Here is a 14,937-nt window from a genome sequence, read left to right as displayed (position 1 = left end):
TAGATAATTAGAGTAAAATATAACATAAAAACTGGTTCTTAAAACACTTAACTATTATAGAGAAGTGTTGTTACATGATGATGTTGTGATAGAGAGGTACTATATTTCCCCCCTCATATCCCTTGCAATGTTTACCTTACTCCTTTTCAATTCTCATACATGTAATACATTTCTATATTATGTATAATATTTTATTTTTGTATTTATGTGTTTTATAATTTAATAATTTTATATCATCTTCTTGTAGATTTTAATTTGAATTCATTAACATCAATTTTATTTCTTATGATTGTTATTTTACTAAAAGAATTATGAAAAATAATTTTTTTTAAATGTGAAATTGCTTCCAATGACGTTTGCTTACCCATGTATTGTGACGAGTTGGGCTTATTGTTTTAAGGCCCATTAAAATGGTGGGCCAGCCTAATCTGGCCCGTCAAATTTCAAAGCCCGCATGGGCTTAGCCTGAATGGGTGGGCCAAGCCATTTTGACAGCTCTAATTGTAAGAAGCTCGATTGAACTTAACTCATTTGGCTCAGCTCGATCCTAGGCCTGTGTGTAGGTAATGATACTCTAGCGGGCGACAGTTTCAATAGATATATTTTTAAGTTTTATAATTGTGTACACATAAATTTTGTCATTTTGTTTGATATAATTTAAATTTTAAAAAATATACAGTCAAACCTCTTTATAAATTATATTACTTGTTCGGATACTTTTTGGCTGCTTTAGTGATCGAGGTAATTTTACGAAAAAGTTTACCACAATAGTATGTTATAAGTAAAATGTTGTTATAAAAGGAAGATTTAATATGAAACATTGATTCCAAGAAAAAATCAATTATAATAGTAACATATTTTTATAAAATATGGTTTTTTCATACATCAGTCTGACGGTAGATAACAACAAAATTAAGCACATGATTTTTTTTATTCATCATAATAGGTGTGTTGTGTTCAAAGTAATAATTTTGAGAATTAAAATTCTGTTACATCTATCTAATATAGAAAATTTATCAATTTTATTGTTGTTAAAAGAAATTTTATTGTTGGAAAAATACTTAATTTTCTCAACATGGTATTTGGTTTTTTGATGGGAAAAAAAAAAGAACTTCATCAAAAAGGAGGGAAAATACCAACATTAATTATTTATGAGAAATCTCCATGTATTGGGAAAAAGTAAAATTGAATGATGAGAGAGAAACTTTTGAATTAAGATGAAATTTGGAGGGAAGAGTAACAATATCATTAACATAGCATAAATGACCATGCTAACACAGTTTGAGTCATTGTGGCCATCTTAGTGTGATAGAAATACCTTATTGATTGCATAAACTTATCAAACAGTACGCAATTAATAAATGACAAAAACCACAAAATTGCAGCTCAGCGCACCATGCTACCCTTGGCACAACAATCATGACTCATAAGTAAGTTCCAGTAAAGTTCAGTCTCAATTCACTTAGATTTGACACTTCAACCCCTATCATAACGTTCAGTAGAGGTTGAATCCCAACAAGGATTAAATTTGAGTAAAAACAAATCCAAGCTTAAAGTTAGATTATGAAAATGCCCATTAAAAATTAAAGGACTTTTTTTACCCTTATCTAAAACTACTTTTATGATACTTTTGCACTACTAAATAGTAAATTACGTTATAATAAATGATAAATGAAACAATAAATGAGATACATTAGTGAGAAGATCATGAATCTGCCAAGCACTTACTACAAAATCATTAATCAGTATAATCTATTCATTTCTTGAAAATGCTTTCATTTTTGTGTATTTACTAGCTAATTAATTGTTGAGAGCTGACATTTTGAGGGATATTTGTAGCATAAGCGTAGACAATGTAATATTATAATTCTTTTCTCAGAAGGGTATTTTTAATATGCAATTAGTGTCAATTCATTGTCATTTAATTGTCAGTTTTTTATCTTTTTACCACAAATGTTTGTTTGATTACTTGTTTTTAAAAAAAGTATTTATCATATCTATCCATCACACTAATGTAAAGTCGGAAGCAGTAGCGGATCCAGAATTTTAAGCTCGTGGGTGCTCAATTTTTTAAATATAAAGTTACTACAAATCATATAGTATAAGTGCAAAATTATTTAAATGCGATAGTTTAAAACATTAATGAGAAAACTGCAAAAAATATTATCATCATAAAAAAAGACTTTCACTTTTTGGGGAAAAAAAACTAACTTGGAGAATTTCTTAGCCAAATTGTCAAATTTTTTCAAGAAAAACAAGAGAAGTTATTGGATGTTGATTTTTTATTTTATTTTTTTGAAAAAAGATACATAAACGTAAAAGGACCTTAACAACTAAACATAAATTAAACAAGAAAGTAAAAAAAGAGAAGAAGGAAGACTCTATATTGGGAAAAAAGAAGGAAATGTCAACGAGTATAGCTAAGAAAGAATCATTAAGTAGAAATCAAGTAAAAGGAAAAGTAAATAAATAAAGTATAAATAAAGTACTTATAAGAAAAGGAAAAAAGAATATGTACCGGAGGAAAAAAGGACTCGAGTTACAGAATATTTGCGTCTAACAAGTGTCGAACCCTCACTCTTCTCCTAGTACAGAATAAGTGCAGCATGTGTCACTAGGTGCTACTAAGTTACCATATACCTTTTGAGTCATTTCTCTATAAATATACATAATTTACATTGGGGCTAATGGGTGCTCGAGCCCCCGGTATGCCGTATGTGGGTCCGCCCCTGCTCATAACACCCAACTCTGACAGACTTTATGCGTGAATTACAACATGCTGATGTGTTTAATTGGGCCAATAATTTGGCTAACGTCATGTCTTAGGGGTAAAAAAAGGAATTAAACGCCAATTATATTTAAAAATAAATAAATAAAGAAGAAATAAGAAAAATCACCTTCCATGTTCTTCTAACCCCAGGCCCCAACCCGTTTACTGTTTTGCTGCAATCCCCTTCCCGTTGATTGTTTACGTGAAAATTACAATCTAATTCTTTGGGTAATCTAGTTTATAAAATATGACCAAATGTATAGGTTATGTATATTTATACGTAAAATGCACGTGTAGTATACATATATATACATATAATATATATACTTATGCATATAATATACATAATTAGGTTTTGTATATTTCGGTTGTATCGGTAAACAAGTTTGACCGGTACATATTGGTAAGTTCCTATTTGTTCCCCCCTCCCCTTCCTAGAGTATAAGGATAAATATGACCCGAAAGTTGATGACAAAGCCAAATATATCAAAAAGGTATAATAAAAAAAAAATATAACTTATTTGTTGGAGTACGAGCAAATATGACCCTTTTCCCTTTATTTTTTATTCTTAATCTTTAAAATATCGCCTCCCCCTTTGAGGTTCTTTTTCTTCCTCTCTTGCTCTGCATATTTTATTTTTCATTTACAAAATATGAAGAGGTTATCTAGTTTTTATGGGTCAAATATGTTATTTGGTCAAGTTTTTGGGAGGTAAAAAATGTTTTTTTTAAAGTGCTTATTTTAAAAAAGTGTGGTTTTTGGTTAAGTGTTTTTTTGGAGAAAATAAGTGTTTCGGGGGAGCAGCAAAAACTGTTTTTCAAAACCGAAAAAAGTAGTTTTTCCTCAAAAATACTTTTTCGAATAACACGTTTAAGAAAATACACATGGAAGTACTTTTTAAAAGTTTGGTCAAACATTAATTGTTATTCAAAAATATTTTTTAAATTGATTAGCTAGAGACAAATGCTTCTCGTCAAAAATACTTTTTTGAAAAACACTTTTCATAATAAGATGATTTTAGAAGCTTAGCCGACCAGTTTATTAGTTATGTTGGCAAAGTAGAGAATCAAATTTGGTTAAGTTTTCGTTTAGAATTCTTTTTGAGGTTGAAGAAGAGGTGGAAGGAAGATGGTGAAAATGTGGAGCTCATATAATTCTTAGAAAAAAACGAAATTTACAAGGTTCACACATTTTTTACGAGGTTCATACATCAAGTTTGGGTAAAAGACATAAATTTTGCTATCAGCGTGAAGGATCCATGAGACGTGTGTCAAATAAACTTTCTAATCACTTAGGGGTCATTTGAAAGATAAACATAAATAGTCCTGGGAGAAGAATTTAGCAATTCCTTATCCCTTGTTTGGTTAGTAATCATGGGATAAGTTATCCCAGGAGTAAAAATAATCTTGGGATAACTTATCCTCCCATGGGTGGAATAAGTTATCACAGGATAAAGGAAGAAACTTCTTCTTTTTAGAAATTATCCAATGTATAATACTTTTAGTCCAACATACCAAATAGTTAATAAAAAATAACAAGAATAACTAATCCCAGCATAACTTATCCCAGCGTAATTAATCCCAGCGTAACTTATCTCAACATAATTTATTTTGAACCAAACGACCCCTTAGTTGGTATGTCTATCCGGTGTTGTGGCAACTTAAAGGGCCATCTATGTATTCCGTCTTGTTATAATTTTTGTTTGTTTGTTGAATACATAAACGCCCTCTTGAAGTTGTTATTATTATCATTTTGTCACTTTAACTGAGTTTGTTTTCTATTAGACACTCGAATGTTAACAAATGTATTAAACAAAAAAATATATTATTAGCATGAATAATCAAGAACAATGTTTTTTTGCATGATTATTGGCGGGGCTGGCTCGACTATAAGGCCAATAGAATAATTGCTTGGAGCTCCAACCTTTTGGAGGCCATTTTTGTCTTAAAGATAAACAATGTCTCGAGATAAATTGAATGGATTATGTATATTATCAATTGAAAAAGAATTGTTAGAACAAATTGGTTATAAAATAGTAATTTAATGACTTAATATATAAAAAAGCTAAAAAAGTAAATTTTAAATAAAAATATATATGTCGATCTTTGCATTAAAAAAGAATAGAGGTTCTCTCTGAAGTTTGACTTTAAGCCCCAATATCGTTCAGACGGTATAAGTGACCAAATACAAAGTGCTACTATTTGACACAAATACAAACTGGTTTTCCCGTTTTTGACATGAGTTGTACCCATGACATAGAAGAAAAGTTGTACTCGTGACTGGCCAGACTGGCAACAGTTTGAATCCAGCCGTGGGAGAAGATGCTGACCGTCTTTTTACCCAATTTACCCTTAAAACAACTCTTCCCGGCCAAGATCTTTCAAAAACCAAATTGAAGAAACGTAAAAGTAAGCTTTTGGGAAAATACATATTCCCTACGTCCTAACGTGGCATAGTATGACTTGTGCACAGAATTTAAATATAAGTAAGATATACCTTGAAATTTATGGTATAAAACAAGTTATAAATACTTGTGGGATTATAAATTATTTTATTAAGAATTTTTAAGTTAAATTATTTTTAGATATAAAAATGTATCTTTTTTTTCAAACAGAAAAAAGCTTATTATGAGATACTTATTTAAAAAAAATTAATTAATAACAGAAAAAGGTACAGTAAAGAACTCTTAAAAATATCACATCATATAGCTGGCAGTGTAGTGTTTACTTGTAGGTTTTGAGGTCAGCACATAGAGAGAGAAATAGAGTCCTTTCTTGCGTAAACACTGGGATCCTTTCAATTGAGAAAAAATCTGTGCTGACAATCACAAGCTTGACCTGCATTTTTCTTGGTAACTATTTTCTTGATTCTTTTTTTTGTTTTGGTTGAGGTTTGGCCATTTATGAAATAGATCTCTGTAGTTCTAGTATGTGGGGTTTCAAGATTTATGTCTTTTTGTGTGTAAATTAAGTGGTGGGTGAATGTGCATTGAGGATTTGGTTCATAGTTTGTGAAAAAAACTGATTCTTTAAATGTAAATTGGATTCTTGAAATTCATGTGTTTTTATGCTGGCCTGATTATTGTATATTTAGCTGAACTTAATTGATATACAGCATACCTACAAGCTTGCCAGTCTCCATAACATATGCTTCTGATATAATTCATGATTTTTTACTTGTAGAAGTAAATGCTAATAAATTTCATGACTGATCCAAGTATTTGGTTTAAAGCAAGTTGCTTTTGCATAATTCATGTCTTGGGGTTTCTAACACTACCAATTATACTGTGTGATTTAACAATTCAATTACATTTTCTTTCTTGTTATCCTTTTTGGGTCGAAAGAACATAAAAACGACAATTTGAAGGTAATTGGAGAATGCATGAATCTCCTTCGCCTGTTAAAAGTACTAACTAGCAGAAGTCAGCAAGTATATTTAGCTTCTTGATACATTCATCTTATTTTTTCCTAAGGAGATTATTTCCAAGTATATCTTTTATCGCAATCTGATAATCATGCTAACACTGATATACTGGATTAGCGTTCTTAAACCTAACAGAAAATTTGATGCATTCTTCTATAAACTTGAATGTCATGAAAATCTTTGTCGTGTGCTTGAGGGAATTTTTCTTGAGATTCCATTGTGCTTTTGATACTTTCTAAAATCTTCGTCTTTCTGGCTTGTTTATTTGCAAATTTTGGCTCTCTGAAGTTCTTATCGTTGTTTCCTTTGAATGAGACCCCCAACTTGATAAATAAGACCAGTTCGCCTAAGCCATTTAAAAGATAATGCTAGTAGTTAAGAACTGAAAAGAAACAAGCGGAGTTGCACCATTTTTTGCCACTGTTTATCTATTCCTCGGTAACTAATAACTTCCTCATTTTCCCCTTTAAGTTTCTTGATTTTCCAATCTTATGTTTGTAAAACTTCAATCTAGTGAGAGCAAAACTTCAATCTAGTGAGAGCAATAAACTCTCCACTCTTACTCTTGACGCTTTCCTTGTGAAAATGTGACCTTTAAGTTAGGAGGTAGCTACTTGGGATAGGGCACATGCTAAACGATCATATGACTATATGAGACTTATCACTTCTTTTTCTTGATTCTTACTATTACATTTAGTATCGTTTTTTCTTGGTCTAATACACTTATCTCTTTAAAAACATAGACATGCATGCTTGCATAGTTTTCCAGAATTTCCCTTGAAAACAAGTTGCAATGAAGTAGGCCAAGCCATGTTTTTTGAGTTAATAGTTCTCCCAGAGCATACTGAAGTAAATATGACATGAAATCTTGTTCACCGTTCATGGTCAATCAAGCAGCTACTTAGTTAGATTAACTTAAGCGCCCAAAGAAATAGAATTTCTCACCAAGTGCCAAGATGTATTGCGAGTAAAATTTCCAAATGTAATGCTGTATTGATAAGAAGCAGATAAAATCGCCAAATGGCTCCTTCTGGATGGCTATATGATCTGTCTTCTATTTCTTTATTGGAACTATTCTCATCTCAATAGGTGCTCTTGAACTTTTACGAAATATCATGTAGAACCATATCTTTACAGCGTTCTGACTACTTTCTGTTTCCTTTGGTATATCCATCAATTAGCTGCTGAGTTCCAGGATGGTTGCACAGGGCTTCATTGTGGATTTAGATAAACCACTTGTATACCAGGTAAAGCTCTACCGTCTACACCTCAGATTTTTTCTTCCATCCTATTTTATGTGATACCATTACCATTTGGCAAGTCAACGGTTTTTAATACATTTTCTTCTATTTATTTTTTTTTAAAAAAATTTAATTATAAAAAGATTGTAATTTATAGCTACCAATAGTTGGGACTATGTTTTAGCCATATTAGTATGTTTACTCTAGGTCTTATGCTTTCTCGGTGTCTTTTATTCCGATTTGAGATCTATATTCCACTATGAAATATAGAAACTTCTAATTGTTATTATTGTATTTATCATTGTATAATATGGGTCTAGGATGAATTTTGTTAAAGCAGCATGGTTAATAAAGATTCATATAGCCGATTCCAAGTCCCCCAACTTGCTTGGGATTGAGGTGTAGTAGTAGTTGTTGTTGTATAGTACTCCAGTCACTCCAAATTACATGACACTCTTTCCATTTTGGGATATTTCAAAGTGTTCGATGTCCTTCTACTAATGATGTTATTCTATACATTATTTTTACAATTGTAAAAACTTCAAACTCGTTAACTATTTAGCTTTTGAACTCTGGGATGCTTTCTCTATGATACTCAATTTTTAGTCATTACTCTACTACTTTCTTCCACTCTCATTAATTTAAGAATGTCTGCCGAAAAGTAGAACATTTGACCCTCGTACTCAAAACTCTGTTATTCTTTTTGGGATGGAGGATGTATCTTTTATTTAGATCTGCACACGTGTCTTTAAGGTTTATCTTTTCCCTTAATCTTCTTTGCTGCCAATCATCAGGGTTTTTCATCATGTTAATAGATTATCCCAGTATATGAATTACCAGAGACATTTGCCTTATCATTTCGTTTTATTTCACTCTGTCATTATTGAGCTCCATATGGCATTTCTTTGTTCTACTTCTAGTAGTCAGAAAATGAAAAAAGAATAGCAGAAAAGAGGTAGAAAGGGATAAAATGTGGTGATGTATTTCCTTCTCATGATCTTTCAGATGGGAAACTATTTATGGTTTAACTGTTGCAAACTCTTTTTCTTCTTCCTCTTTTTTTTTTTTTTTTTGTTCGATAAAGTTTTTGCAAGTCTTCTTTGTCATGTCTAACAGTTTCCTTGGCCCAACCCTCTCTATTCCTGACTGAAATTAGTAAATAAACTATCTTATTACCACTTGTATGTTTTGACTTCTCAAATGGGCTCTCAGGTTGGCCACCTTGGAGAAGCTTATCAAGAGTGGGTTCACCAGCCCATTGTCAGCAAGGAAGGTCCTCGATTTTTTGAAAGTGATTTTTGGGAGGTATTGTTACAATTAGAATTTTCATTTTCTTTATTAGCTTGAATTTTCCATTTGCCATACATGTCTTACAGACATGATTGATATAAAACTTGCTAGAGTGCATCCCACACAAATACCCCACCCCACGTAAGATAATTCATTTTCTCATCATCTCGCTATGTACACAAGGTATTGATACTTTTTATTTGTGAAACAGTTTCTGACACGCACAGTTTGGTGGGCAATTCCAACCATATGGCTTCCAGTTGTGTGCTATAGCATCTCCATATCTATCCGTATGGGTCATACTGTTCCAGAGGTGGCACTGATGGTGGCTTTTGGCATTTTCATCTGGACATTGCTGGAATACACTCTTCACCGTTTTCTTTTCCACATCCATACAACAAGCTATTGGTGAGTCTTCTCACTGTTCTTTTCTTCGTAACCTGAGAAGGGAATGTATCATGTCTGCACTTCTTGTGCTTGACGTTTCCCTCTTCTTCAGGATCTTTATTTGTATGTGCTTAAACTCATGTTTTATTACAGGGGAAACACCATTCATTATCTTCTTCATGGCTGTCATCATAAGCATCCCATGGATGGTCTACGGCTTGTTTTTCCTCCTGCTGCAACGGCTATTCTCCTTGTACCGGTATGTTGGATTTCATATCTTTGCGTCGTTTTATATTACCTGAGAACCTTGGTTTTTATTTTATTTTATAATTTCAGACAAATCTAAAGATCCCAATTTCAAATGGTTAAAACCACTGTTCGTGAAATAAAACATAATTACTCTCTGGTCCTTGATTGTTGCTTCATTTGGTTTTCTGAGGTTAAACTACACTTTGGCCAAGCAATTTTTATCTGCATAATAAATGAAGAAAAAACACTAAAAAAGAATTAGCACTTAGATGCTATCCGTCAAATATTACATGAATCCACATGAAAACACATTTAAAAAAATCTAGTTTGACTTTGGAAACGTCAAAATGGCCAAAGCAACTAAAGGAATATAATATTATAGCCTACTTCAACAGCTAGTCAAAGTTGGTGGTTTATATACAAAATGTTGCTAGTTGAAAATCATATGTTCTTATTATTTGCTTTCCCCAAGTGTGAGATTGATCAAGACTATACTTAATGCTGACTTGTGCGAATATGCTGTAGAACAATGACTATTTTCTTTTCCGACAACTTTTGATACCGTACTTTGTAATTGCAGTTCTGGAACTTGATTAAATTGCTGGCGACTCCCTCTACTGCTCCTGCCCTGTTTGGAGGCGGTTTATTTGGCTATGTTATGTATGATGTAACCCACTACTACTTGCATCATGGACAACCAACAATTGAAGTGCCTAAAAGTCTTAAGGTTAGTGGATATGTTTGTTAACACCTGTCCAACGGTTTCATTGTGGTTATTCCATTACTTAGTTTTCATGATGTCTTCTGTCAGGTGCAATAACTAGTCAGTTGGGAAGATGTTTTTCGACCCCTGCTGGTTTCTTTATTTAGCTTTCTCAACTACTAACCAGAGTTTTGTGATAGCGTTGCAAATTATGTTAGTCATATGTGGTACTTGGGAGTTCAGACTGTTGTTCCATGTTATAGTTTGTGGTTCAATCCCTTCTTTAGGGTACTAAATAATTGCTCTGCCTGGCTTCTTTTTTTTTTTTTTTGTTTGTGTGTGTGTTTGTTGGGGTTGGCGGGGGGGGGGGGGGGGGTGGTATTTTGAATTGATAGTTTACTCAATTTTATGAATCTCAAAAATGTGCGGCTTTCTTAACCTGTTTTATGATCCTAACTGGCGATCTTTTGCCTTCTTTCACAGAAATATCACTTGAATCATCATTTTCGTATCCAGAACAAAGGTTTTGGCATCACCTCCTCTTTCTGGGACAAAGTGTTTGGAACGCTACCACAAACAAAATCAGCCAAGAACAGATGATTCCCTTTATATAGGAGAATCGCAGAACTAAGCGCTATTTATTAGAAGAGTCAGAATTGTTTTCTTTGAGATCCCATTCCATTGTTTTCATTTGCCACTATTTTGACAACTTTTGTAAGGGTTAGATAACTTTGCTGCAAAACATTGTGTTCATCAGTCCATCTAGGTTGTATTTATCATTGTCATTGGGCTGTATGTTGGCCAATTATTGTATCTTGTACCAGTTTGGCATTTAGGAAAATCTGGTTAATGCATAACAACAAACTTTTTTTCCTGATGAGTAACATGACTAACTTGATTTTCAATCTACGACGTTGACTTATATTAATGGCAAGGCGTGTTATCATGCACGTAGGTTTCCTCTTGTAGTCTTGTAGACAGGTACTGAGCTCTTCCCTTCCCATGGTATTTGAAGACATAAACCAAGGTTTTGGATTGGAACTTGAAAGAAAGGAAACAGAACTATTGATTGTCTTAAAAAAAAAAGGTTTAATTGGACGAGTGTGACAATTTCTAAGTGGGAGTGCTTTAATTTTAAATTTTCATATTCCAAATGTAATGGAATTATTTGAGTGGAATATATTTTCTCATATTAAGCTTGTGTGTCATGAGGCCTAATGTTGCTTCTTACCTAAGCTTCTCACTCCTCTCCACAATCACAATCTTGCAATTGACTCATGAGCAAGAATACAAACAAAGACTACGAAAACAAAGTTATTTTCTGTAAGACTTAAAGTTGTTGTCTGTAGGTACATTGAAAAGCAAGAAAAAAGAGAAAAAGGAAACGCACCATAGTAGGACCTTTGTCCACTTCCAATCATAGTGCTTCCACTTTCTGCTTCACAACACCTTCCTCTAATGATTTAGAGGTTGCACATGCCTTATTGAAACATTTATTTAGATTCCTTTAAATCCTCCCCTCCTTCTCTGCTTCTTCCCAACACCTATTCTTTATTTTTCAAATAGATACGCGTGACCAGACATACATCTTCATTCTCTATATATTATTGTCCAAGATCATGCCATGTCCCAACAGTCCAAAACTATAAATGTCTTGACCCTTGTAATGTTTTTGCATCTTGTCTCAGCTCTTTTTGGATTTTGCTCTGGATTTTCCCTATTAAACTTCCTCAGATACTGAAAATTTTAGAAGTGAAAAAAGATTTTTGTTGAATTGAACCGTGTCTGAATTTGGATATTTCCAAGCATGTCTTTTCCATGGAAGAAGTTGAAGAAGACAAGTATATCACAATTGGTGAAGGACCATTTTCGTTCTCGAACTCCTCTTATGGTGGAGACTGGTTTCCCCACTTCCCTTGTGGATCTTTTTGTCAAGAATCGTCGAAGGTTCATAAAAACATCCAAGAAGAAGAGGCCTTCTTCAGTGGTGGCCAAGCCCCATTTTAACTCTCCTTCTCAGAGTTTGCCTTTGTCATCTCATATGGCTCCACCTTTGCCAGCCAGTTACAAAATTCAGGGGTCCCAGTTAAAGGGTTGTCAGGAAAAAGGCGAAAGAATTGATCTTGATGAAGCTGTTGACAAAAATATGGTGTTAATAGCACTTCTGAAGATCTTTCTGGTGGTGCTATTAGTTTTAGGAACAAAGAATCTTGCACTGGGAATAACTATGTCAGCTTTGTTGTTGTTTATCTTTGAATATTCGGGAGAACGCGTCTATAGATTGTTCATGCCTTGTGCTCTAGTTGGAGCCAGAATGGTTGAGTTAGAAGAAGAAGGTTGTGTTTTTAAGGCACCATTACAGCAAGATGAGTTAGGTTCCTGTGATTTTGCTAATCAAGTTCAAGAAATTCATATTAAGGAGAAAACTGATGAGTCCAGTAGTGGTAGCAAATTGAAATGTGAAGGAATGGACTCAAAAGGGGATGTAATGGAGAAAAAAACGGAATTGAGAAGTGAACTCTTAGGATCCAAGAGAGAGAAATCTCACAAATCTGGGATGAAATCCAAGATGAAGAGATTTCTTGCAAAGAAGTTCAGAAGGAAAGTAAATAAGGAATCAGAGACTCAGATGATACCAATAAGGGAAACTGATAATATCATTCAGGAGAATGATAAACTTGAAGATTTCAATGATTGTCCGATGAGCTCTGAAAAAGTGCCTGAGGCAACCATTGTCAATGTAGATAGTTTTGGCGGAAGAGAGCATAATATTTCATTTACTCTTCTTCTTTTGGTTGTTCTAGTTGGCCTTACTGGAGGCCGGACTTTTGCACTTGTGTTTACTCTAACATGGTGCATGATGTCGAAACAAGTTTTGCTCAAAATTGTAGTTAAAATTTTGCAACTTATTCCTAGCAAGATGTGAATTGTAGATCATGTAGATAGTTTAGTTTGCTTCTACTGAAGTGCTGCTTAAGCCTTGGCGGAAATGCTCAACATTTGGTTGACCACTTAGCTGGAGATTTGGTATTATGTCTCGTAAAGTTTTGGTTACAAAGATTGAATTTGTTATACAGAAATCTTATGTTGCCTCGTCTTGCCAAATAACAAAGATCCTGTGATTACCCCCTTAGTGTGGCTTGATTAGAACCACTATATAAAGGTTTTCAATGAAATTTATAATGGTCCTAGACCACTCTTCTCAATTTCTTAAAGTTTCTGGTTGAATGTTCATATTCTTTTATATAGTTGGCAAGTCTGTTTCACAATTATTTCTCTATAGACTATACATATTTTATCGCTCTGATACGCTATAGCATTACTTTGATACTTTTGCTCCCAAATGGAACGCAATAGGGACACATTTAGTGACTGTTGATGTCTTATATTCTTTTGTAAATGCAAAAATAGATCCTATAGCATGCCTTGGGCACTATAATTTGCTCATCATTTTATCTCAACAACTCCTTTTTTTATTTTTTATTTTATAATTTCCGTCACTTACAAAAAAGGCAAAGACAATTTAAAAGTCATACGTACAATTTTTCTCAGTATTGTTTAATTCATAAGAAGACATTCATCGTTTTGTTCTTAAATTGCTTATGTGCGTTAAAATAAAGGAATTTTGTATTTTAGAGAAAAAGAGATGCTAATTTTCATCTCGAATGAGGTAAAAACGGGAATTAAGGATGATTATACGTTGCTCAAGAATGGCAATTCAATTGAATTGTTTCATAAACCAGCTTTTGTATATGCTTTTATTTATTTTTATTACATAAAGGGAAGGAAGGGAAAAGGGGAAGGAAATGTTAGGGGTTGTTTGGCAGTTGGTTTGAAGGTAAATCCTGCATAAGTAATATCATGTTTGGTTAGCTGCTAGTTGATTTGGAGTATAAAATCCGCATAACTAATACATGTATAAGTTACGAGGGAATCTATGTATTATTTTATGCAGAATAAAAGGTGGAATAATTAACATATAAATAAGTAATAGTATTTGAATAACTAAACCATACATAAAGTAATGCTTAGATTCCTTCATAACTAATCCATGTACCTATTAACGCTAACCAACTACCAAACGACGTTATTGATTGAGTTTGAAACCCTCTATCTCAACTCCTCAAGTGTAGAAGGCTCGCTCAACCCTAGAATTTCATATATGCCTGGGAAAGTTGGTACACTAATTGTTTTTTTTAATCCGTGTTTCAAATGCGCGTACGGAGCTCCTACTAATTTAAATACACCGACTCGTAAGACATGTTAAAGATGGAATCACTCGCTTACTATAATGTTTTATATATGTAGAGTTCAAGCTCAAAATATCTAGTTAAAGGTTAAAGGGACTTATCCATCTCAATCCTCGAACTTTATAAGGAATTAAATTTAATGAGACAATTTTTAAGATTCTTAAGATTCTTAAGAGATAATAGTCAAAATACCCCCAACGTTTGACCAAAATGCCAACTACACACCTAACCTTTGCGTCGGGACCTATTACCCCCTGAAATTTTTTTTCGGTATTAAAATACCCTTTTTGTCGATGTGGACAAGAGCGTGAATACACCGCTCGGCGGGCGCGTTATAGCCTTTAAAAAAGAGTGTGACGTGTTTTGGAGCGCCAACCGGATCGGCCACGTAGATGCTATGTAGATTAATTTGAACCCTCCATTTTTACACCAAAACCGCCGCTTTCATCTTCTTCTTCACCCATTTAATACCCATCTCCATTTTTTTGTCAAAAAGGCAAACAAATTTCCATAACTTCCAACCACTCCAATCGTTATACCTCTAAAATCAACACCTTAATCGCTCCACCTGGGAGTGAGGTTCGTTAGTTGTGGTTTATTTCTCATTTATTTCTCTTTAAATT

At 33.4% G+C, this 14,937-nt stretch overlaps 2 protein-coding genes across 2 annotated transcripts; both read left to right on the top strand.

Moving 5' to 3' along the window:
* The first annotated feature begins 5,470 nt into the window (after positions 1 to 5,470).
* LOC132042161 (dihydroceramide fatty acyl 2-hydroxylase FAH2-like) lies at positions 5,471 to 10,936 on the top strand. Its single transcript, XM_059432780.1, has 7 exons — positions 5,471 to 5,622; positions 7,376 to 7,441; positions 8,648 to 8,740; positions 8,937 to 9,133; positions 9,266 to 9,371; positions 9,942 to 10,088; positions 10,548 to 10,936. Exons 2-7 carry the CDS (start codon positions 7,391 to 7,393, stop codon positions 10,662 to 10,664), a joined length of 711 nt encoding a protein of 236 aa, XP_059288763.1. The 5' UTR covers positions 5,471 to 5,622; positions 7,376 to 7,390; the 3' UTR covers positions 10,665 to 10,936.
* Positions 10,937 to 11,191: 255 nt separating this feature from the next.
* Positions 11,192 to 13,270, top strand: LOC132042152 (uncharacterized). Its single transcript, XM_059432775.1, has one exon. The coding sequence runs from the start codon at positions 11,872 to 11,874 to the stop codon at positions 12,988 to 12,990; it is 1,119 nt and encodes a 372-aa protein (XP_059288758.1). The 5' UTR covers positions 11,192 to 11,871; the 3' UTR covers positions 12,991 to 13,270.
* Positions 13,271 to 14,937: the final 1,667 nt, after the last annotated feature.

Source organism: Lycium ferocissimum, chromosome 2, assembly GCF_029784015.1.
Source record: "Lycium ferocissimum isolate CSIRO_LF1 chromosome 2, AGI_CSIRO_Lferr_CH_V1, whole genome shotgun sequence".
NCBI classification, from domain to species: Eukaryota; Viridiplantae; Streptophyta; class Magnoliopsida; order Solanales; family Solanaceae; genus Lycium; species Lycium ferocissimum.
The sequence above is the reverse complement of the archived record's forward strand: the minus strand, read 5'-3'. Positions and strand labels throughout refer to the sequence as shown.